Below are 25641 nucleotides of genomic sequence, written 5' to 3'. Positions count from 1 at the left end.
CGCCATACCAACGTCGTTCCCGATCCCATTGGGATAAGGGGAAGTGAGCTTCTGAGCAGGTTGAGCGGCCCTCCCCGTGGGTTAGGCCCCGCTTTAGGCTTGGTCGGCACACCACTTGATAGGCTATGGCGGAGCCATCTTGCACTCATTTTTGTGCTTGTATTACCCGCCATAGAGCTTCAGTACGCACAGCGCATGTTGGCACCTAGCACACAACTTACTAGGCGCAGAATACAAGTAAACCCGGGTGCACAGGCTGTGCGTGTGGCCGCGAAGGCACCCGAAATCTGTGCACATAGAATTTTAAGCACGAGCCTTCTGAACACTCAGTTACAGTTGCCAATGGCTCCGACAGCAAAGAAACATAAGCACCTTTCTCTCGGCGCCGCTTGTCATATTAGAGCTGCACAGTCTGACCTGGATTCTTGCTTATGTCAACACTGTGAGGAAGCCCAGGGAGAGGTGGCATCCCCTGACTTTGCTAAGCCCGGCTCCTCCCATTCAGAGGATGGGCAGCCACAGCCTTAACCAGAAGTACCCAGGATTTGTGTAACCCCGGGCCTGGGTTATCCATGGGAGAGGGAAATTTTGCGGCACCTACCCCAGTACCTCCTGGGCTAGGCATGGACCCGGCCGCCTTCTCTTGGGTGGAATTCCTTCAAGGCCTTCAAGCCTTCATACAGCCACAGTCTGCTACCTCACGTGCCCCTGTCCGGACAGAACCTCGGCTGGTAAGCCCTCCCTTTCCCAGTCTTATCTGCAGACCTCGAGGCATGTCTCAACTCACTAAGAGTATCCCTGGCAGGGACCGGACAGCACAGATGAAGAAGACGATCCAGATTCCTTGGAAGATGGAAAAATCCCCCCTGGTTTAGAACCATATCGGCACTCCCTGTCACCTGTTATACTGCATTGAGAGAGAATAATTTCCTAGCTGTTGTCCCTCCCGATGCAGCCAGCTTGGCGAAACACGGGGTCCATGTTGGGAGACCTGTGCAGTTATATTGAAATGTTGTATGTTTAAACAGTGGAGTTGCCATATTAAAATACAAAATTATTATTACAGCGTATTTTGGATCTACAAGAAATTTTGTCTGTGCTTGTCATGTATTAACTGTCATATAAAGTGCAGCCCCAGCTCTTGTTGGTTTTTTGTTAGAACCATATCGGACCATTTTACGGTTTTTCCATAGAGACGAATTGCCAGCCCTGATTTCCCAGACCCTGAAGATGGTGGGAGTTCCTGGGGCGGATTCTATGATGGAACCAAAGAAGAATCCCTTTCTGATTTCCCTATGGAAGCTACTTTCCAGTACTGGAAGCCATCCAGTTGATTGACCTGAAATGGGATGCCCAAGAAGCAAGTTTTAAAGTTGAACAAGCATTAGAAGCTCTGTACCCACTGGATCTGGCAGCGAGAGAACGATTGCATTTCCCTAAAGTGGATGCGCTGATCTGTGCTGTCTCTGAGCGAACAACTATCCTAATGGAGGAAGGAGTAGCCTTAAAGGATGCGCACGATAGATGGATGGAGTCCATCCTTAAACAGGCCTTTGACGCAGTAGCAATCACCTTACTGATTGCTTCTTGTGCCTTGGTTGCTCGTTCGTGTCTGCTCCTCTCTCGGCAGTTAGAGGACTCGGGGGCAAATTCCAGAGCGGTTATGGAACCCGCCGCCACCTTTTTAGCTGATACGGGCTCGGACCTAGTCAGTAACTTGGCCAGAAGAGTGGCCTCAGTGGTGGAGGCCAGAAGACAACTATGGCTGTGGAATTGGTCAGCAGATGCAACCTCCAAACATATCTCATAAAGATTCCCTTTAAAGGATCACTTCTCTTCAGAAGCGAACTGGAAAAGCTGCCCAATAAATGGGGTGAATCTCCAGTACCCTGGCTACCATAAGATAAGAGAAAGCAGTTACAGTGCCCCCTTGCCCATGACTGGTCGATCCAGGGGCTCCCTTCGCTTTCGCCCCTACAGAAACTCAACATTTCAGAGGTCTCAGTCCTTTTGGAGTTGGCAGCCCAAAAGAGGGTCAGCTTCAGGTTCATCCCAAATCCCCCATTGAAGTTTTGCTGAACCACCCTTGGAACAAGGAGATAGGGGGTCGACTGTCACTCTTCTACCAACAGTGGGTGGAGATCACTTCAGACAAATGGGTACTGGAGGTCATATGAGAAGGATATCTGCTGGAATTTCACAGCACTCCTCAGGACATATTCATGATATCTCCTTGCCACTCCCAGCACAAGAAGCAGGCAGTACTGGGAGTGGCAGGCTCCTCATACCTGCACCCCAGGAAAATATGGGGCGTTATTCCATCTATTTCATTGTACCCAAGAAGTAAGGTTCCTTTCGTGCTATCTGGGACCTCAAGAGTGTCAACCAACATATATGAGTGATTCATTTCCGCATGGAAACCCTACGCTCCATAATAATGGCCGTACAGTCAGGAGAGTTTTTAACATCCCTGGACCTATCCGAGGCCTACCTACATATTCCAATCCGGCAAGAACATCAACATTTCCTATGCTTTGCAGTACTGGATCGCCATTATCAGTTCCGGTACTGCCCTTTGGCAGGGCCACCGCCCCCAGAACATTTTACAAGATTATGGTGGTCTTAGCAGACCTGAGCAAAGTCTGTGGAAAAGAGTCTCCGGGTGACCAACAGGGTGTCCTCCTTACTTCAGGAACTTGGTTGGGTTGTAAACCTGAACAAAAGCAGTTTCAAACTCTCCCAGTCCTTGGAATATCTGGTAGTCCGGTTTGACAGTAAGTAGGGCAAGATCTTCCTCCCGACCCCACAGATAAGGAAGTTCATGTCCCAAGTACATTTGTTGATGAACACAATATGCCCGATGGTGTGGAGCTATCTTCAAGTCCTCAGTTTGATGGCGGCAACCCTAGAAGTAATGCCATGGGTGAGGGCACACGTGTGACCACTTCAGCGCTCCCTGATTTCACGTTAGAACCCGCTGTCTCAAGACTATTCAATTTGCCTCCACTTACCGATGGAGGTATGTTCTCGGCTCCAGTGGTGACTGCAGGAAGCTCATCTGGGAAGGGGTGTACCCCTGTTCCCTCTGAACTCTCTGGTCCTCACAACAGACACAAGCCTCCAGGGCTGCAGAGCTCACTGTGAGGAACTGACGGCCATGGGGCATTGTATCAAGGAAGAGGCCCTCTAGAACATAAAACGCCTGGAAGCCCAGGCAGTCAGATTGGCGTGTCTACAATTCAGCCACATACTCCAGGGTCAAGTGGTCGGCCTAATGTCGGATAACGCAACAATGGTAGCCTACATCAACCAACAGGGTGGTACCAAAAGCCAGCAAGTGTCATAGGAGATAGATCTCCTTATGGAATGGGTGGAAATACATCTACAGATGATCTCAGCCTCCCACATCGCAGAAAAAGACAACGTCAGAGCAGACCTTCTAAGCAGGGAGAGTCTGGATCCAGGAGCGTGGACGTTGTCAGTCAAAGTCTTTCAGCTGGTAGTAAATCGCTGGGGTCTCCTGTCCATCGAACTGCTGGCCACATCTCACAATGTGAAGGTTCTCCAGTTCTTCAGTCGCAGAAGAGATCAGTTGACCCTGGGGATCGACTCTCTTGGTCAGACCTGGCTGGAAGAAGATCTGCCTTCCATCTGTGGCCCCACCTAGGCAGGGTAATTCACAGAATCGAGCGCTACAGGGGATTAGTCCTACTAGTAGTTCCAGAGTGGCCTGGGCGTCCATGGAATGCGGACATGCGGAGACCCCTGGGCTTCCCATCACACAGGAACCTGCCACAGCAGGGACTGGTCCTTCACAAGGATCCAACTCTAATTCTGTCTTGAGGGCTCGCCTGATGAAGCGAGGATATTCGGCAGCAGTAATTGCCATGTTACTCCGCGCATGGAAGTTCTTTACGTCCCTAGCATACATGCGGGTTTAGAGAGTATTTGAGGCCTGGTGCGAGGAATGTAGTGTTTCCCCTTGGATAGTCAAAATCCCACTAATTCTGGAATTTTTGCAGGACGGCTTGAATAAAGGTTTGACCCTTCCTTGAAGGTCCAGGTAGCAGCTCTCTCCTATTTCAGGGGTGAAGGGAACGGAACCTGCCTGTTGGCTCATCTGGGCATGGCCTGTTTTCTCAAAGGGGTGAAACATCTCCAGCCACCCCTATGATGGCGGTTCCCTTGTGGAATCTTAATCTAGTATTGGAGTTTTTGGCAAGGCCTTCTTTTGGCCACTGCACAGTTTTTCCTTGCGTTTATCAACCCTGAAAACGGTGTTCCTGGTGGTTATATGCTCAGCACATCACATCTCTGAACTACAGGCATTGTCATGTTGGGAACTGTTCCTCCAGATAACTCCAGGAGCATTACCACTTTGTACCATTCCATTCTTCTTGCCCAAGGTAGTCTCAGAGTTTCATTTGAAACAGTCCATTTTGTTGCCATCCCTAGATAAGCAACAGGACACAGAAGAAAACCACCTCCTCCGGAATTTGAATGTCAGTAGGCTTTTGGTGCGGTATCTGGAAGTTTCAAAACCGGTCCGAAAGATGGACCACCTGTTTGTCCTTCACGGTGGAAGGAAGCAGGGAGAACCAGCTTCGCAGGCCACCATAGCTGGCTGGATTAAGAAAGTGGTCACAGGAATCTGCATGGGGGCAGGAAAGCCATTACCCCTTCAGGGTAAAGCTCATTCAACTAGGGCTCAGGCAGTCTTATGGGCAGAAGCTAGAATGCTGTCTCCTGTCGACATCTGCTAAGCGGCAATGTGGTCCTCCTTGCAAACCTTCTCCAGGTTCTATCGCCTAGATGTTCAGGCCCGGGAGGACGCAGCCTTTGTAAGGGCGGTGTTAACCGGACCGCGGGCAGCCTCCCGCCCCAATCGGGAGTAGCTTTTGTACATCCCATTGGTCCTGAGTCCATCTGGCTACACGCTAGGAAATGGAGAAATTCCTTACCTGATAATTTAATTTTCCTTAGTGTAGACTGATGGACGCAGCATCCTGCCCACGGCTGCCCAAGAATGGTGCCAAGGATTCACCTGTGTAGTGGATATCGATTCCAAGAGATTATGGGTAAGCCGTCATCCAGTCCCTAGATCAGGGCATCTATAATGTTACTGGGGTTCGGTGTTTGTTTAGTTGAGCACAGTTACGCTTATCCGGTTTTAATCAAGTTTTTAATCGGTTTTTTTTCGATAGTATGTCCACAGTGGCTTTTGAAAAGAATACTGAAATGCTGAGGTCACTGCAGGGGTGTATCTAGGGTGATGTCAGTTTTGAAACTTGACTCAGTCTCCATCTGCTGGCAGGGGAGCATAAACCCATTGTTACTAAGGCATTATCAGCTGTAACTCGTAATCCTCACAACAGAAGAATCACATTTGAGTGGAATGGGTAGTCTTTTCCATACCATGCAAGGTGAAAGGATTTAAAGCACAGATGTCAAACTCCATTCTTCAAAGGCTACAAACAGGGTTTCCTCAACAAATATTCCATTACTGTGCAGTCCAGTTGAGGTTATCAAATCCTTGTGATAGTGCAAGCATAGACAGTACAATTCTCATTGAACTTTCTTTCAAGCAGTTTAAAATGTTTTGCATGATGATTGAAGACCATTTGTTTTACATTTTATAACCAATTTAAGCCCAGTTTGGAAAATCCTTTGGATGAAAAGATTAAATAAGGACTATAGAGCAGATGTATTACAGATGTTTTAGAAATTTTATGTTAATAGATTTATTTTAGATTCTGTAATGTATGCTAGTCTTAAGTTTTACAATGTATGCTAGTCTTAAGTTTTACAATGTATGCTAATTTTAATTGTTCTTATCTGTTGTGAACCATTTCGATGGACTCTGAGCGACAGTATATAAAAAAAAGTTAAATAAATAAATGTGTATCAGTCCAGGATAGGCAGAACTAAAAAAATGCAGTTGTGTATACACAGATTAGATATATAGATACAAACTTAGCTCAGCCCATGGATTGGACGCCACATGTTGCTATAGAACATTTTGAAAGCAGCATCAAATATTTCCAAATGTTAAAATGCAAGAGCACTGAACCAGTCTCTTTTTACTCACTGATCAGACAGGTTTACTTCTACTACTATATGGCCAGAAGGGCTAAGGGATTTCTCCCATTTTGAGTTTATGTGAGAATGCTGAGCACTTTGAACCCCATGCAGATGTATAAAGGTCTCAGTCTACAAATATTTTCAGATGATGATAAAGATAATAGACAGCCCTAGTGCTGTAAGAATCACATGCAGTCAGTAAATTGGGAATTTGTTTCCCTATTAATTGTGGCTAGAGATTCTGCTTTTCCTTTTGGGAAACATAAGCATGCTGTCAGGTCTCGTTTTCGTCTATAATTTCATGCTTATCTGTTAAGGGGCAATTTTCAAATCTCTGCCAGTAGTTGCAAAGTCTGAAGTTACTTTTGCCCGTTGACTTCTGCACTAGTTCTCCAAGGGAGAGGACACACGTATATTCCCTTTGAAAATTGCCTTGAGAAAAAGTACACTCAGAGACTTGCACCTGCTTTTTCTGCAGGCATCTTTTCCCTTCAAAACAACCTGTGTAATTTCGAAAATGCAAAACTGCAGCTCCCCTGACCTTACCCTGCCTCTGATCCCATCTACTTTTCCTGGGGGGGGGGGGGGAAGGAATACAGGCAACATTGATTTGTGCATTCAAGGTGAGCTGTTTTCAGACTGTTCTTTTACCTGGCTAAATGGCTTTGAAAATGTTCCCTCCCCAAGTATTGCTGGAAGATTGTACATAAAAGACTGGGCAAAACCAGCAACTCTGAGCTTTTCTCCTCATGTATAGGATTCTGTGAGCCTGTTGTCATTGCTGGGGATTACCACGGAACTCCTGCTGATCTACTGTACCTTCACTCCTTCCTCATTTTGGAGAATTAACTCAGTATTCAATAAAGTGACAACTGTTCCCTTCTTCTTTTCCAGGAAGGACTACTCTGGCGAGTACACCATTCACTTAATCCCTTGCACGGTGCAGCCCACACAGCCCTGGATAGACCCGGGAGACAAGCCTCTGGCCTGCACAGCGCACGCTCCCGAAAGGTTGGGAAAATCTATTGTTTCACTAGCAGCATTAGCCAAACTGAAACCTGCACACTGTCACCAAGCACCTGCAGTAACATGAGACCAAAAGTAGGAAGGGGGGAGGGGGCAGATAGCTTTGGGTTCAGGAGCTTGCAAACCCAAAAGTGAAGCATTTTTTGTGTTCAAAGTTCATTTTTGCTCCAACTGTGATTTTTCTCTTCCCCCATCGGAACAAGATGCGGATAGTTGGCAAATCTCGTTCAGATCTCACTTCAGCACCATAAACTGTAGCTCCAGTTTTCAAGGCAGCCCCTAACATGCTTTCACTCCAAACGCTTTGCTCACCTGCCTTACACAGCTTGCATGGCAGCAGGAATCCTTCTGCACCAAAATTATTGTCTTCTAGTAATTTAGTAAACTGTTCATTTGTTTTATTTTTTCCTGCTTGATGCAAAATAATTTTTGAAATGTGTCTCAAAAGCCCCTTTCCTATTTAACTCCTTACCACAGTGGTGCACTTTTAAGAAAATTAAGATGTTGCTATAGAGATTGTTATCAGTAACTTTTACAAATGTCATTGTAATGTCTCTGCTGTTAGTATGTGTCATACCCAGTTCAAGAGCAACCTCCAGAAAGGAAAAAAAATTAAACACTGTAAGAAATACTGTTGGGTAAAACAATAAAGGAAACCCGGGAGAATGATATGCAAAGAAAGAGTTATAGCCACAATACAGGCAATGGTTAAAGACAGGATAACTTTTCACCAAAAATGATTTCAGCAAATTCTAGGCTTTTTCATTTTTAATAGAAAATATCTATTAAAAAACATTTTTCCCACATAGATTTTCTTGTAAAAGGTTTCGATGAAATGGGCAAAAAGGGCAAAATTAGCTGCAGATTATCGGGTAGATTTTATAAATTTACGTGAGCGCGTACTTTTGTTCGCGCACCAGGCGCGAACAAAAGTACGCTGGATTTTATAAGATACGCACGTAGCCGCACGTATCTTATAAAATCCGGGGTCGGCGCGCGCAAGGGGGTGCACATTTGTGCAACTTGTTCGCGCCGAGCCTGGCGCGCCCTACCTGTTCTCTCCGAGGCCGCTCCGAAATCGGAGCGGCCTCAGAGGGAACTTTCTTTCCACCCCCCGCACCTTCCCCTCCCTTGCCCTACCTAACCCACCCCCCCGGCCCTATCTAAACCCCCCCTACCTTTTGTTGGCAGATTTACGCCTGCCAAAAGCAGGCGTAAATCTGCGTGTGCCAGCGGGCTGCTGGCGCGCCATCACTCGACCCAGGAGCTGGTCCGGAGGCCTCGACCACGCCCCCGGGCTGGCGCCACGCCCCGGTCCCACCCCAAACTGCCCCCTGACCCCCGGACACGCCCCCTCCCCGCCCCTTTTACGAAGCCCTGGGACTTATGTGTGTCTCGGGGCTGCGCGTGCGCCGGCGGCCTATGCAAAATAGGCACACCGGCGTGCGAGTGCCCTGCGCGCGTAAATCCGGCCGGATTTACGCGCACAGGGCTTTTAAAATCCGGCCCAGTGGGTCAGCCAGATTTTGCCAATTTCCAGTAACTACATCTGCAAATTTTGCAGGATTTAATGTATTTATTAATTTAGTTGTTATGACTTGTTGATCCTGTTAATAAAAATAAAGTTTCACCCAAGGTGGTGGGTGCGATAGAATTAGTTATAAGCTACTGATACATCTATCATATAAGGTACACATGAAAGTAAACAATAACATTGGTGCAGCTGAATTGACGGATTATACAGGATGACATTACACACAATTCTAAGGATGTTGATGGATATAAATAGTTCCTTAGGCCTTAGCCGCTGACAGACAGATGATATTGGTACAACAGTCATATAAATAACAACATTTGATATAAAGTACATAGGGGCCGTTTCAGTAATTTTCGCGGGTTGTTTTTATTCAATTCCCAGACTACTTTGTTTTGTTTAGTTCATTTGCCAAACCAGAAAAAAAAACCCAAACCAATTAAAAACAAAAGCAAATGGGCCTCCTAAGCCAAGGTCAGATGCAATGCCAAGGTCTAGGCCTGGGCTGAGGTTTCCAGTTGCTGGTCCTGCCACTTGAAAAATGACGCTGTCTACTTGGATAACTGCACCAGGGATGTTACTTTGGCACTTTTCACCAGGGCGGCTGGCGCTATTTTAATGTACAGACGAACATCAAAATGGCATCATCCGCAACAGAGGAAGGCACCGAATTGACACCACAGTCCTCCGGGTGGATGCTGTCATTTTTCATGCGTTGGGACTAGAAAGAGCAATTGGAAGCCCTGGCCCGGGCCTAGGCCTCAGCACTAAGCCTGCAGAGTATATGTGGTACATAATTTTACACACATATCGACAGGCAATTATCAGAAGGGCCATTTCTGCGTGAAAAAGACTGTTTTACCTGTAGAAGTCCCTTTAAAAATGACCCTCAACTTGACCATATAAAGCAGTCATTAACGACTGAAATCAAGAAAAATCACCCTGAGCTAACACGTTTCTCTCCCTTTTCCCTGCTTTAGGTTTTTGATCCCGATTGCGTTCCAGCAGACAAACCGCCCAGTGCCTGTTGTGTACTCTCTGAACACAGAGTTCCAACTCTGTAACAACGAGAAAGTGTTCCTGATGGACCCCACCAAGACTGAAATGTCCTTGGCTGAAATGGATTACAAAGGAGCGTTCTCAAAAGGTCTGCTTTTCTGTGGCCCTTACAGGAGACGAGACGGAACAGGGATGGGAGAGGATGTGGTCTGATGGTCAGAGTAGCGCAGTACAATTGAAGAAAGTGCAGAGTTCAAATCTTCCTCTCCACTGGCTCTTGTACCTGGGCAAATCACTTGATCTGTCTTTGCCCCAGTTCACCTGAATGTAATTAAATAGTAATAATATGGCTCCTCCACCCTTCTCCAGTCTAGAAGTTTTCTTGCAAATTTAGCATCAAAATTGGTAGCCAGAAGTCCCACCTGAAAGGCAGGTGTCTGCATGTGTCTGAAGTACTAAAGTATAAAAGGTTAGATGAATGGCCCTGTATAAATATAAAGGGAAGCCAATATTCAAAAAATCTAAAACAGATAACTTATCCTGCTAAATTTAGCCAGATGAGTTGTCCTGAATATTCAGCAGGATAAACATCCTGCTGAATATCCCCAATTAAAAATTATCCAGCTGCTTTTAGCTGGGTAATAATTAAACCTCACTTTTTGAATATCACTAGTCAATTTTTACGTTATCCGGTCTCGAGTGACTGGATAACGTAAGCTGTAATCTGCTATATTCAAGTGAATATAGCTAGTTAAGTGGCATGGTAGTGCTAAAAAAAAATGAATTGCCTAGCAGCCCGAATGACAGTGCCACCTACCCGAGCTATGGCAACTGGCACTACTGGGCCGAGCATCCGAAACCCCTCTAAAGAAATGAAATAAATTAAAAACGGAAGTGATCCGGCACCAGCCCGCCCCCAGCCGCCTCTCCCCCAGTCCATATTTTTATCTGGATTTGTAGGTTTCATGTTGATGGGTGCACAATTTTTTATTCCTCGTGATGTGAATGGAGAGGTCCCCACTGAAAAACTCGTGCAGGCTTTTGAAAAGGCGCAGGATTGGTTACGGTGTAATGGCTTGTTTTTAAAACTGTTATTCTGGAGGTGAGCAGAGATTGCCTCCTGTTGCCCCAGGTATAAACGTACATATTGGAAATATTGCTTTACCTGTACAAGACAAGGCTCATAATTTAGAGGTGGTAATTGACTGTAAACTTTCATTCAAAATGCAAATTAGAGAAATGGCGAGAATAGCCAGATAAATGTATTTGGCCAACTGACCCTCACTCCTGAATGCCCTTGATACACCCCTTTCTTATTCTGCTAATTCTTACCTGAATAATGACTTGCCCAGCTAACCTTTAGCCAGATAAGCAAGGGGAACATTCACACTTACCATGTACATGGATAACTTGTGCATTATCCAGCTGAATGGCTTTGAATATGGACCTCAGTATGTTTAATAGCAGCCTATAAAGCACTGTTCAGAAAATGAAACTGTTAGTAATAATGACTTAATGGCCTAGATTATCAAAGACAAGCAGTTGACAACATGCTCTAGATATTAGATGCATACAGATAGACAGAAATAAAGAGCAGATCTGATGTCTACATTCTGTGTCCAAATCTCCATTTGTATATGGGATGGGATGCTCTACCTGGGCACCTAACTAGGCATAGAAATACCTGATGGAGATTGACATGCCTAATACAGTATAGACAGGTATAACACGATGGCAATTAGTTCAGTAAGGCCATGTGTATGAACCGCCTGATTTTATGAATGTTTAGCCCTAAGCATCTAGCGCACATGACATTTCATTAGGTGCCTAACTGACCTGTTTGCATTTTCATATTTCTAATTTAGCCAGCTAGCTATAGGGGACAACGTTTGAACATCTAAGCCACAGGTTGCCGAGTTCTCAGAACGTAGATCTTGTCTCTCTTCACATGACCGGTGCAGTTTAACCTTTGCAGGTCAAACCTTGTATGGACGGGTACTGTGGAATCCAGACCAGAACCTGAACTCTGCCTACAAGCTGCAGCTGGAGAAAGTCTATCTCTGCACCGGAAAAGATGGCCATGTGCCTTTCTTTGACCCCACTGGGACAATCTACAACGAAGGCCCTCAGTACGGCTGCATTCAGCCCAACAAGTACCTAAAGCACAGATTTCTCCTTCTGGTGTGTGATGTATTTATTTATTTACTGGCTAACTTACCTATTGACAGCACAGGGATCCCAAGATTTCTGTTGCATGACGAGGCCTTTCCTGTTGAAATGTGGCATGCTTGGGAGGGGGAGGGAGGACTGTCCCGGCCAACCCACCAGGCCCAATTTCGCCCACCCAAATGGGGTTTGGTGCCCTCCTTTCTACTGCAGGAAGTTTAAATCCTGCCTTTTACCAAGCGTTAAATTTCCTGCAGTAAAAGGAAGTGTACTAGGCAGCCTCCCCACTAGTATTAACTAGTAAGTAACTAATAAGTCTTATTACCCTGCAATTAGCATGAGATGCACTTATTTTGCCACAGGTTTTGAATATTGTTTTAGTGCGTGTTTTCTGTTACATAACAAGGTTAGGGTAGCACGGAAAAAAACGGTACTAAAACAGGAGTTAAAACCCACAGTACGGTCTACGCAGCTTATTACATTGGCCCTTTAGCTCTTTAAATTTAGGAAGCATTGATCAATACCTACTGTACCTGGATGTAATTTGCTTGAGCTACTATTGAAAAGGCATGAGCTAAAGGTAAATAAACAAAAGAGGCTTTTCAACACCATTTGAAAGCTTCAGAGCAGAAGACCTTCCTTTGCCTGCTTCTGTTTTAACATATATTCAACAAGGATATCAAACAGCACAGCTCTTTTTAAAATCACTTTTTCACAGTGTGCACTGTATGTTTGCACTTGTGCAGGTATATTCACAAGAGGGTCTCTCCTCTCTTTCAGGCCGATACAGTACAGTGCGCTCCGGCAGAGCGCACTGTTAACCCGCGATTGGACGCATGTTTTCAATGCGCTAGCTTTACCCTTTATTCAGTAAGGGGTAATAGCGCATCGAAAACGTGTGTCCAACCCCCCCGAACCTAATAGCGCCCGCAACATGCAAATGCATGTTGATGGCCCTATTAGGTATTCCCGCACGATTCAGAAAGCAAAATGTGCAGCCAAGCCAAACATTTTACTTTCAGAAATTAGTGCTTACTCAAAGGTTGGCGTTAATTTCTCCGGGCACCGGGAAAGTGCACAGAAAAGCAGTAAAAACTGCTTTTCTGTGCACCCTCCGACTTAATATCATGGCGATATTAAATCGGAGGTCCCGAAGGGTAAAAAAAGAAAAAAAAATTTGAAGTAGGCTCGCGGGTTGAAAACCGGACGCTCAATTTTGCCGGCACCCGGTTTCCGAACCCGTGGCTGTCAGTGGGTTTGAGAACCGACGCCGGCAAAATTGAGCATCGGCTGTCAAACCCGCTGACAGCCGCCGCTCCTGTCCAAAAAGAGGCGCTAGGGACGCGCTAGTGTCCCTAGTGCCTCTTTTTGTCGCGGGCCCTCATTTGAATACAGAATTGCGCACACAGGGGAGTGGCTTGTGCGCGCGCTGGGAGAGCGGGCACTCTGCTCTCCCGGGACTTTTACTGTATCGGCCCGTTTATTAGTTAGCGTGTTCATTCCCTCTTCCTGTATGCTTTCCTCATCTCTTGCCTCAGGGAACAATAACAATACCTTGGAGTTATGGTCTCCCTGTGGAAGTAGTGCCATGCATGAAACAAAACCTTTGCATTGGTCAGTTATGCTCCACATGTTTATTGAGATACATTAGTTCCCAGGCTGGCAGCAGCACATGGTGGTTAAGAGCACAGAGCTGCACACCTAAGGACTCTATACCATTCCCTTCTTCACTTATCACTCTATGTCCTTGAGCCTCCTCGTACTCGTCCTTAAGGGGTAAGGGCACTTGGTGCCAGGGAGGTTGTAGAACTGCATGAATCATCTTGAACACCACCGCACAGCTGTATAATTCATACTGTAAGGAGTATGGATGGTATTCTGGTTCCCGGAGAACAGCTGGGCAGCCCTTAACAAATTGTTACACAGAGTATTTCCCATGGCATAATATGGCTATCTAGAAGAATTATTTTGGGGTTCAACCAAGAAGTATTACAAAGAGGTTTCTAAGAAGGGCTGGGGTAGTGGGTTGTTTTTGGTTTTTTTATTAGATTGCGATCTGCAGCTGGATTTTCTTGGGTCACTGCAGTCCGATCATGATCCAAAGAAAGTTCACCCTCTTGGAAAATACCTAGAGAAAGCCTCGTCTTCTTGGATGCTTTCATTGCAAATTGGCCTCTCTCTCTCTCTCTTTTTTTTTTCATAAAGAGGTGCCACTGTATTTTATAGTCTGTCAGAAGTTCCGTCGCATGTGGTTTTTATTTATTTATTTATTTATTTTATTTTAGCATTTTTTATATACCGAGGTATAGCAGAGTTGCCTTCACTCCGGTTTACATACAGAAACAACATGTTACATAGAACGATGTATGAAGATTACAATTTAAAATTAACGATAGTAAATACAACAGGAGAATGTATAACAAGATAACACAGGATAGAACCCTGAATAGATGTACATATATCTCATGAAGCATTGAAGGGCATCTGTATCATTGTAACAGGGAGATTGAAGATTGAAAAATGGCAGAATATATAAAAGAATTTTAAAGTCATTGAGTGCTATCTTTAAAAGATTGGCTGAGAAGCCAGGGTTTTAAGTCTTTTTTGAAGGATTTTAAGTTATCTTGATTGGTGAGGTAATGAGGAAGTGAGTTCCAGAGCTTAGGGCCGATGATGGAAAAGGCTCTGTTTCTGGTGGAGGATAATTTAGCCTGTGGTAGTGAGGGAATCACTAGATTAATTTTGCTGGCGGTTCGTGTAGTACGTTGGGAGCAATGGATGTGAATGATGTCATCAAAGGCGGAATAGTTGGCATTGTATATTGCTTTGTGGAGTATGGTGAGGACTTTGAATTCTGCTCTTTTTTCAATAGGGAGCCACTGTAATTGGTTGAGAACAGGTGTAATGTGATCAGCTTTTCTTGTACCTGTTAGAACTCTGGCTGCAGCATTCTGAAGGAGCTGCAAGGGTCTCAAGGAAGATTTTGGAAGGCCGATCAATAGGGAGTTGCAGTAATCCAAACCTGAAAAAATGAGGGCTTGAAGGACAGTTTTGAAATCATGGGGGTGGAGTAGGGGTTTTAGATGTTTTATTATTTGAAGTTTGTGAAAGCCTTCCTTTATTTTTGTGGAGATGTGTTTTTTGTAGATTAGGTCAGTGTCTAACCAGACACCCAGGTCTTTAACGCTCTCTTTGAGAAGGACGAGGGTCTTGTCAAAGTAGAAGGGTGGAATTGTTAAATGTCCAGGATTTTTGTGTCAGGTGAGCCGGGGGGGAAGTCCGCGTTCCACTGTTGGGTATCTCCTGTGCAGTCTTGCTTTCTCCTTTCCATGTGGACAGACATGCACACTCTGTCGCCTATCATAGTAGCAGCAGGAATAAAACATGTGCGCTTTCTTCAGACCTTATGCAGACATTTCCTTTCTATGCTTTCCAGGACCGAAACCAGCCCGAGGTAACTGACAAATACTTCCATGATGTACCATTTGGTGCCTCCTTTGCTTCTGAGTCGCCCGACTTCCAAATGATGGGCACAATGCCAGGAGTAGATGGGTTTACTATGAAAGTGGATGCTCTTTACAAGGTGAGGTCATTTTTGTAAACTTTTCCAAGTTTTGTGCTCACAGAAATGGCAACTTTCACACCGGCATGCCGATGCACACCCAGGGACGTGGCCGTTTTTTAAAAAATATGCACACGTTATAAAATAGTCTGGCCGCACACAACGTGTGCTGAATTTTAAATGGGTGCACACAAATCCCACTTCTACCGCATAAATCGGGGGATTTTAAAAGGGGGTGTGCGGATGCCATTGCTAGTTTTACCAGTTCATACCCAGTTTAGAGAGGGGGTCCTCCAAACCCCCCCTAGTTTAATAGCCTTCACTCCCCCTAGTTAGCCCTGACCCTTCAAACCCCACAGATCTGCCTCGGTTTTTTTGAATTTTAAACTTACACCTCCTCCATAACAGAAGTAAAGTTATGCGGCCGGGGACCTCGCGCACACCAGGGTGCGTAAGTATTTATGTGCACATCTCATCCCTTTTTTAACTCTTTGCAGTTGTGTCAGTGCGGGACATATGCGTGGATCCGTGCGGCCTTTAAAATTCGTTTGGTGCACACGAGCCCAACCTTTTCACGCATCCTCTAATGCACGCCAGGCTTTTAAAATTCACCTCTTAAGAAACTGTGGGCAGGTGCAAAGTCTATGTGTACTATTCCCCGTGGACTTTGTGCCAGTTCTCAAAAGGAATGTTTATGTATACTTTCCCTTGGAAAATTTCTCCAGGAAAATGTACGCACAGAGATTCACACCTGCATTTTGGGGTCAAAACAATCACACAAGGGGGACGCGTGACGTCACACGCCTAGATGGTAGCTTGATCCGGGAGCTCCTGCCGGCCCTCACCAAATCCTCCAGAATCTGCGTTTTATTCTATCTGAGTCCTGCTATCTTCTCAACGTAGAGATAGCCTAACACTGGAGCAATGACTACTAGACAAAAAAAATTGGACTTTCAGCGTTTTTCATATCGCAAAGACGGAACAGACAATCCCCCGAACCTCGAGGAGGTGGAACAAGATGGCGCCGCTGAACAAGCTATCGGCCCGGATCCTCCTCAGAGTGCTGTTGATTCAGCCGAGAGCCAGCTTACTGAGCACCCCACCAGGGCAGAATTCCGGGAATGGTTCTCCAATATACGGGCTGACATTAAAACCTACCGTCAGGACCTGCAGGCGCGTATGGAGGAAATGCGGGACGATCTTAATTCATTAGGCCATCGGGTAGATGACCTGGACGTCAGACTCTAAGGTACAGCTGTGCTCGCTTCCTCTAATAAAAAGTCGTGCGACGAGAACCGTGCCGAGAGCGTTCAACTTTATGCTAAACTGGCCGATTTGGAGAATCGCACCCGGCGGAGCAATCTCCGCTTTAGGGGTTTTCCCGAGGGGACGCCGTCGGAAGATTGCCACGCACTAATTAAAAGTTTCTGCCTCTCCCTTCTGCAAGAGACCGGTCAAAGTGATGCAGAAACTCTACCCCTCCTCAGGTTTGATCGGGCGCATCGAGCACTGAAAGCCCCCCAACCTAATAAAGCGAGAGACATAATTGTTTGCTTCTCGGATTATTTAACCAAGGAAAAAGTGGCGTTTGCAGCGAGAGCAAAACCTCAATGGCCTTGGGAGGGACACTCTATTTCCATTTTCCCGGATCTCTCCTTTGCCACTCTGCAAAACCGACAAACATTCAGGGACATAACGGCGTTTCTACGTACCAAAAATATAAAATACAGATGGCTGCACCCCTTCGGTTTATCCTATGCTTTGGATGGGGTCACTCATAAGTGTATCCACCCTGATGAGGCCTATTCCAGTCTGTCTGCCATCGGCTACTCTTCACCGCAGTCCCCCCTGAAGAGGGGGAGTCTTCAGACGTCGCGACCGCCCTATCCGGCATGGCAGCGGGTCGGCCCTCGCAACAGTCGCCTGCGCCGGCAGTCTGGGGGTTCTTCATCCAGCCAGGGTCCGGCCAGCGTTCCTTGAACTGGGGCAGGGTTGACCTGCAATTTGCACAAGCTTGCAGTTTCTCTGCTGCATATGACCATTGCTGCCACGTTGGCTGACTGTTCATATTGCTGAACTTGAGTGTTTTGGGGAGTACCAGTTTATGACGCAGTTTACTAATTTTTCATTTCTTGTTGATGTTTTCTACCTTTGGAGGGTGGATGGGGGTGGGCAGTGAGATTTATACTCCTGTGATCCTACCTCTACCCCCAATTTAGGATGGGAGGAAGCCTGCCTGGAGGGGATTAGCAGGCAGTTCTTTGGGGATAGGAGGATGTTATTAATCCTTCTGGGGATCATGCTGTTGTTTACTCATGGGTTGTGTATTAGAATGCCCACGCAGGTTTTGTTTTTCATGCTCTGGGAAGGTCGGACGGCCCTCGACTGTATGTTACCCCAGGATTGGGGCTTCTTATTTCTGATTTTTCCAGAGGCCAGCGCTACCATGGTTGGTACCGTAGTGGAGGAGCTTCGGGTCCTCCTGGTGGTTGGGTTTTTTGACCCATATCCATTTATACCATTATGGCCCAATTGAAAATTCTGTCCCTTAATGTTAAGGGCTTTAATTCGCCTCAGAAGCGCTCCCTTTTTTATAAGGAGATGTCCCTTATCTCACCTGATATAATACTATTGCAGGAGACCCACTTACTGCGCAGTTATGAATCCCTCATGAAATCTCCGAAATTTAATAGCCAATACTATGCTGCTGCCTCCAAAAAAGCTAAATATACTGGAGTGGGCATTCTTTTTGCTTCCCATCTGGCCCTGGAGTGTAAAAAATGTGTTTCTGATCCGGGGGGACGATATTTACTTCTTTGTTTTTCTGTCCATAACATGGATTTTACCATTTTAAATATGTATGCACCAGGCTGCTTTTTTCAAACAAATGCAACATCTCATTCTACAACATGCAGAGGGTAGGCTCATTGTCGGTGGTGACCTCAACGTTACTATTGCACCCTCTCTAGATACCTCTAAAGGTCACTCTCACACGGCTATAGCGCACTCCCGAGCTCTTAAGGACTTAATGCAGGCGCATGACCTGGTAGATCCGTGGAGACTCACCTATCCCCATTCTAGATCATACACATACTATTCCAAGGCCCACGATTCCTACTCTAGAATTGATTACATGCTGGTGGATAAATTCCTTTATCATTCTATTCAATGTCCTGAGGTGGGAATAATTTCTTGGTCTGACCATGCCCCGATCATGATTACGTTATACCTCCACGGCGGCGATTCTGGATGTAGGTTTTGGCGCCTTAATGACTCGGTTCTACTGGACCCTTCCTTCACTGAGGAAACCAGGTCTATTATCACCGATTATTTTCACCTAAATGACTCCTCGGTACCTTCCCCCATTACACTGTGGGATAGTTTTAAGGCCTACATTAGAGGACATTTTATATCACATTCAGTGCACCTCAAAAAACAGAGAGAAGCAGCCTGTCTCCACCTGAGAGATCAAATCCGATCTCTTACGATTCGACACGTGCAGACAGGGTCTAAAAAGGTCCTTGCTCAGCTATCCCAAGGCTAGGGAGGAATTGCAACGGCTTGACCTGGCCCACATCGCTCATGTGCTTAATCTTACCAGACAGACTTACTTTGAAGGGGGCAATAAGGCTGGACGGATTTTAGCCCAGTAATTGAAAAAACAGTCCCTCCAAAATCATATACTAAAAATTAAGACGGATCGGGGCGATATTGCATCCTCCCATTCTGTTATAGCTCAGCAATTCCTCAAGTTCTACCAGACCCTGTACACTGCGGAATCTCATATACAGTTGGGAGATATAGATAATTACCTACAATCTATGCAATTGCCCCAGTTGTCCCCTGAAATGACGGATCTTCTCAATGCAGAGATATCTGTCCTTGATATAATGATGGCGATCAAAACTCTAAAGGTTGGGAAATCCCCAGGCCCGGATGGCCTCACTGCCAAATTTTATAAATCTTTTGGCTCAAATATTGCACCTTATCTAAAGCGCCATTTTAATACCTTGCGGGAGGGCGGAGTCTTACAGGCTGACTCTAACAAGGCAGGCATTACCATCTTAGCCAAACCGGGTAGGGACCCCACGCTATGCGCCTCCTACCGACCGATCTCTCTCATTAATTTGGACCTTAAATTGTTGGCTAAGATTCTAGCCGATAGGATTAATCGTTTTGTTGCGCGAATCATACACCCAGATCAGGCGGGATTTATCCCGGGGCGCATGGCCAGTGATAATGTCCGCAAAATTATTAATATTATTGGGGGTTCCTCCACTCAACCAGCTGCCCAGCTTTTGTTAGCAATAGACGCTGAAAAAGCTTTCAATATGGTGCATTGGCCATTTTTATTTCAGACTCTGCATCACATGAACTTTGGCCCCTTCTTCCAGAATTGGATCAGCACACTATACCATCTCCCTACCGCCTGTCTTAAGATCAACGGGAGGTATACGGCACCCTTTCCAGTGTGTAGGGGGACTAGGCAGGGATGCCCCCTGTCACCCTTATTATTTGCTATTTTTCTCGAGCCCCTGGCAATCAGCATTAGGCATAATCTGAATGTGTGGGGATTTGCTGTCAATGCTCAGCAGTACAAGCTGTCGTTATTTGCAGACGACATCCTTTTCACAGTGGGTAAGCCCAACACTTCCCTACCGGCAATTGAATTGGAGTTAGCAACTTTTAGTGCCCTCTCCGGCTTTAAAATCAACTGGGACAAATCGGAGATCCTTAACCTGACTTGCCCACCAGATTTGGTGCGCTCGCTGAAAGCTTCACACGCCTTTAAGTGAGCTTCCCATAAGCTGAAATATCTCGGGGTTCACCTTAGTAACAAAACGGCGGATTTGTTCCAGCTTAATTATGCACCTCTTATACAGAAGATAGATAAAGACCTCGACAAATGGCAATCCCTACCTCTTACGTGGCTGGGCCGACTTGCGACCCTTAAGATGAACATTCTTCCACGACTTCTCTACTTCTTCCAAACGCTACCTATTCCTGTGGGCAATAACACTTTGCGCCTATGGCAGCGGAAACTCCTGCGCTTTCTCTGGCACCACCGCCCACCCAGGGTTGCACGCGCCATACTATATCTTTCCAAAGCGGCGGGAGGTCTCAACTTGCCCAATTTAGAGTGGTACTATGCCGCGTCACAACTGCGACCTATAGTCAGCTGGCATGCACGGGATGATCCCAAACCCTGGATGCTCCTCGAACAGGAATGGCTGGGAGATACCCCTCTTGCATCGCTTATCTGGCAACCAAGAAATACGTGGCGGATGGGACTTGTCATGTCTCCCACTACCAGACACACATTGCAGATATGGAAGCGGTGGAAACCGAAACTGGTGGGGGATTTTGACTATTTTCTCCAATCTTCACTCTTCCATAATACTCATTTCCCATTGGGCCTGCCCAACCTCGCTTTCCAGCGCTGGAAGCAAGCTGGAATCACCAATATTTTTCATCTTGTTGCACAAGGTACTGAGATCTCCTTCCCTAACCTGGCGGACATGTACCATTTGTCATCTCAAGATTTTCTTTCCTACTTGCAACTTCGCCACTTTTTACTACAACTCCGATCTCAGGGAAGGATCTCCCTGACACGTTCTCTTTTTGAGGGTTACTGCGCATCGGATAAGACTCCCAGAGGGTTGGTGTCCAAACTCTACACACTCTTATCCCAGCGTCCGTTCACAGTATATACTCATTTGAAAGCCTGGGAGCGGGACTTGGACAGGCCGATACTGGAGGAGGACTGGATTGGCATTTTTACTAGGCTCACGCAGGGCAATATCTCGGCCAGGATCATTGAGGCGAACTATAAAATGTTGTTTCGTTGGCATTATACACCCGTCCGCTTGCACCACTGCTTTCCTTCAGTATCTCCACTCTGTTGGCGCAAGTGTCTCCAGGAAGGCACATACTTACATGTTTGGTGGGACTGCCCCTACATTCAGCCGGTGTGGACATACATATCTACAATCCTGTCTACTATCTTAGCGACCTCCTTTTCGGTTCGGAAAGAACAAGCGTTATTATCCCTTTTTCATGATGACCTAACCCGCACCCAACAAACTCTCATCTCCCAGGTGTGTGCCGCTACCAGGATGGAGATTGCTCTTCACTGGAAACGGGTATTTCCACCCACTCCTCAGGAAATTCTGAACCGCCTTGATAGAAATTGTCTTCTCTACAGACTTACCGCCTTGAAAAATCACCGACTCTCAAAATTTACTGCCATTTGGGAACCATATACCACCTGGAGGGGCCTGACCTTTTAACGTCTCCTTGTCACCGTGGCCATGTGAACTTCTTTTGATGTCTATTCCTATACCTGTGGGGCTCAGAGCATTGGGCTTTGTATTTTTCTTTTTTCTTCTTCTCTGCTCGGCATGATGTCTTGCTATTACCATTTTTTCAGTTGTTATCTTGGATCAGCATGATGAAGGGGGTGGGGGGTGGGAGGGGTTGGGACTATAGAGGATGTATTCAATTTGTAATGATTATTATCTGTTTTTTGTCTGACATTACCTGTTGCCTGTTGCTGTTTATGCACTATTTGTCTGTCGGCAATAAAAATTACAAATTAAAAAAAAAAAAACAATCACACAAAACTATGTGCATTGTTGCCTCCCCCGACCCAGGAACACCTCTCCAAAAATGCGGGTAATGCGTGCAATGCGGCAGAACACGTGTACCTGTGCGTGCATACCGGGAAGGCGGGTTTCAGTCAACGTGCTTATCCAAGCAATGAGAAATTACTACTTACATGATAATTTCCTTTTCCTTAAGGTGCATAGATGGATTCAGGGCCAGTGGGTTATGCACCTTTACCAGCACATGGAGATGGTGCAAACTGACATCACAGTATATATAGCCCTGCAGTGATATCAGCCTGCAAGTATTCTTTTCAAAAGCAACTGTGGACAGACTAGCAAAAAACTTGATTAAAAACAGACAACCATTTCTCTACTCAACCAATAAGAAACACTGAACTCAAGCAAGAACATATGCATACTAGTCTAGGGACTAGATGAACAGTTACCAGCAATCCCCTGGAACACGCAGCCACACAGGAGGACCATCACACAATCATTCAGCAGCCAAGGGCGGGAAGCTAAATCTATCTATCCACCTTAAGGAAAAGGAAATCAGATAAGTAGAAATTTCTCATTTCCTGGCATGTGGATAGATGGATTCAGGACCTGTGGGATGTACCCAAGCTACTCCCGAATAGGGCGGGAGGCTGTCCGCAGTCCAATCAACACCGCACATGCAAAGGCTGCATCCTCCTGGGCCTCCACATCCTGGAAAAAGTGTGTAAAGAGGACCACGTTGCAGCTCAGCAAATGTCTACAGGAGATGACAATCTAACCGCTGCCCATGACGCTGCCTGAGTCCTAAAGGAATGAGTCCTAACCTGAGTAGGAAACTGCTTTTCAGCAGCCACATATATGGGCGTGACCTCCTCCTTAATTGTAGCCCGTGAAGCTGGTTCACCCAGTTTTCCTCCATCATGAAGTACAAACAGGCAATCTATCTTTCAGAACGGTTTAGAAAACCTCCAGATACCTCATGACATGTCTATTGACATCCAAGGGATGCATCCGGCAATATTCTTCCACATCTCTTTCCTTATCCAAGGACGGCAAGGAAATGGACTGATTCACGTGAAAACCCAAGACCACGTTAGGCAAGAATGAAGGAATGTATCGCTCCTGGAGTCACCCGAAGGAACTGCTCCCGGCAAGACCAGGCCTGCAGCTTGGAAATTCGACACACAGAACAAATCAGAAGAAACACTGTTTTCAAGGTTAGTAACCACAAGGAAAGATTGCACAGCAGTTGAAAAGTTGGGCCCGCCATGAAATCCAACACCAGGTTAAGACTTCACAAAGGAACCGGTAACCACAAGGGAGGACGAAGATGTTTCACTCCCCTCAAGAAACGGGCCACATCAGGGTGAGACGATAAGGATTCACCATTCACCTAAAACAGGCAAGAGCCAATACCTGTACCTTCAAGGAATTAAGGGCCAAACCTTTATTTAACCCATCCTGCAAAAATTCCAAAATGAGCAGGATCTGAACTGAACGAGGAAGAACACCTTGATCTTCACAGCAAGCCTCAAAACACTCACCAAATCCGCACATAAGCTAAGGAAGTGGAAAATTTTGAGCTCGTAGCAAGATGGCAATCACCGCAGAAAAATATCCATGCTTCAATAAGTAAGCCCTCTCAAGGGCCATACCGTAAAACAAAACCGAGTCAGATCTTCATGAAGTATAGGCCCCTGCTGCAACAGATTCCAGTGTGGTGGAAGATGAAGAGGGGCTTCTACCAGGAGTTTTCACAGATCTGCTTACCATGGTCTTCTGGGCCAATCTGGTTCAACCAGGAGCACCATCCCCCTGTGGACTTCGATCTTTCGAACTGTTCTGCCCAACATGGGCCACAGGGGAAAGGCATACAGCAGCTTGTCTTCCAACCAGACCTGCACGAGAGCATCGATACCCAAGGACTTCAGATCTCTCCTGTGACTGAAGAATCGAGGAACTTTTGGATTGCGAAAAGTCACCAGCAGGTCTATAAACAAAAGGCCCCAGCAGTCCACTATTAGCTGGAAAGCCTCATCTGACAATGCTCATTCTCCTGGGTCCAGACTCTCCCTGCTGAGAAAAACTGCTCTTACATTGTCTTTTCCTGCAATGTACAATGCCAGAATCACCTGAAGATGCATTTCCGCCCATTCCATAAGTTGGTCTATCTCCTGTGATACCTGCTGGCTCTTGGATCCTCCCTGTCAACTGATGTAAGCCACCATCGTTGCGTTGTCTGACATTTTTCGGATTGCTCAACCTTGCAGTCTGTTGCTGAACTACAAGCACACCAACTGGACTGCCCAGGCTTCCAGCTGATTGATTTGCCAGAGAGTTCCCCAACTTTGGAGGTTTGCATCTGTTGTGAGTAGCAACCAGTCCAGCAATGTCAGAGAAACTCCCTTTCTCAGATGATCCACTTGCAACTACCACTGGAGGTGAGAGCAGTCTTCCTTTGGCAGGTGGAGCTGAATCAAATAGTCCTGGGCCTTCAGGTTCCAATGAGACAGCAGGGAATGCCCACTTCACCATTTCCAGTCATGGGATAGGAGGCGATGTCCTTTCATGGATTACAAACTGGTTAAAAGACAGGAAACAGAGAATAGGATTAAATGGTCAATTTTCTCAGAAGAAAAGGATAAACAGTAGAGTGCCTCAGGGATCTGTACTTAGACTGGTGCTTTTCAATATATTTATAAATGATCTGGAAAGGAATACGACACGTGAGGATATCAAATTTGCAGATGATACAAAATTATTCAGAGCAGTTAAGTCACAAGCGGATTGTGATAAATTGCAGGAGGACCTTGTGAGACTGGAAGATTGGGCATCCGAATAGCAGATGAAATTTAATGTGGACAAGTGCAAGGTGTTGCATATAGGGGAAAAAACCAATGCAGAAGTTACGCGATGTTAGGTTCCATATTAGTTGCTACCACCCAGGAAAAAGATCTAGGCATCAAAGTGGATAATACATTGAAATTGTCAGCTCAGTGTGCTGCAGCAGACAAAAAAGAAAACAGAATGTTAGGAATTATTAGGAAGGGAATAGTGAATAAAACGGAAAATGTCATAATGCCTCTGTATCGCTCCATGGTGAGACAACACCTTGAGTACTGTATACAGTTCTGGTCACCGATATAGTTGCGCTGGAGAATACAGAGAAGAGCGACCAAAATGATAAAGGGGATGGAACAGCTTCCCTATGAGGAAAGGCTAAAGAAGTTAGGGCTGTTCAGCTTGGAGAAGAGACGGCTGAGCGGGGGATAAGATAGAAGTCTTTCAAATCATGAGAGGTCTAGAACGGGTAGATATAAATCGGTTATTTACTCTTTCGGATAATAGAAGGACTAGGGGACACTCCATGAAGTTAGCAAGTAGCACATTTAAAACTAATCAGAGAAAATTCCTTTTTCACTTAACACACAATTAAGCTCTGGAATTTGTTGCCAGAGGATGTGGTTAGTGCAGTTAGTGTGGTTGGGTTTAAAAAAGGTTTGGATAAGTTCTTGGAGGAGAAGTCCATTAACTACTATTAATCAAGTTGACTTAGGGAATGGCCTCTGCTACTACTGGCATCAGTAGCATGTGATCTACTTAGTGTTTAAGTACTTGCCAGGCACTTGTAGCCTGGATTGGCCACTGTTGGAAACAGGATCCTGGGC

The 25641-nt window shown here is 45.9% G+C and overlaps 1 protein-coding gene across 1 annotated transcript in view; it reads left to right on the top strand.

The window, feature by feature from the left end:
- FRAS1 (Fraser extracellular matrix complex subunit 1) overlaps positions 1–25641 on the top strand; it is an 868026-nt gene that overhangs the window by 831338 nt on the left and 11047 nt on the right. Inside the window, exons 70-73 of the mRNA XM_029600388.1 lie at positions 6976–7092; positions 9622–9788; positions 11616–11821; positions 15243–15389. Of these exons, the coding sequence (XP_029456248.1) occupies positions 6976–7092; positions 9622–9788; positions 11616–11821; positions 15243–15389 (637 nt within the window). The remainder of the gene's footprint in view (positions 1–6975; positions 7093–9621; positions 9789–11615; positions 11822–15242; positions 15390–25641) is intronic.

The sequence above is a fragment of the Rhinatrema bivittatum genome, chromosome 1 (assembly GCF_901001135.1).
Source record: "Rhinatrema bivittatum chromosome 1, aRhiBiv1.1, whole genome shotgun sequence".
Lineage (NCBI taxonomy): Eukaryota > Metazoa > Chordata > Amphibia > Gymnophiona > Rhinatrematidae > Rhinatrema > Rhinatrema bivittatum.
Note: the sequence above shows the minus strand (reverse complement) of the source record. Positions and strands in the feature narration are given on the sequence as shown.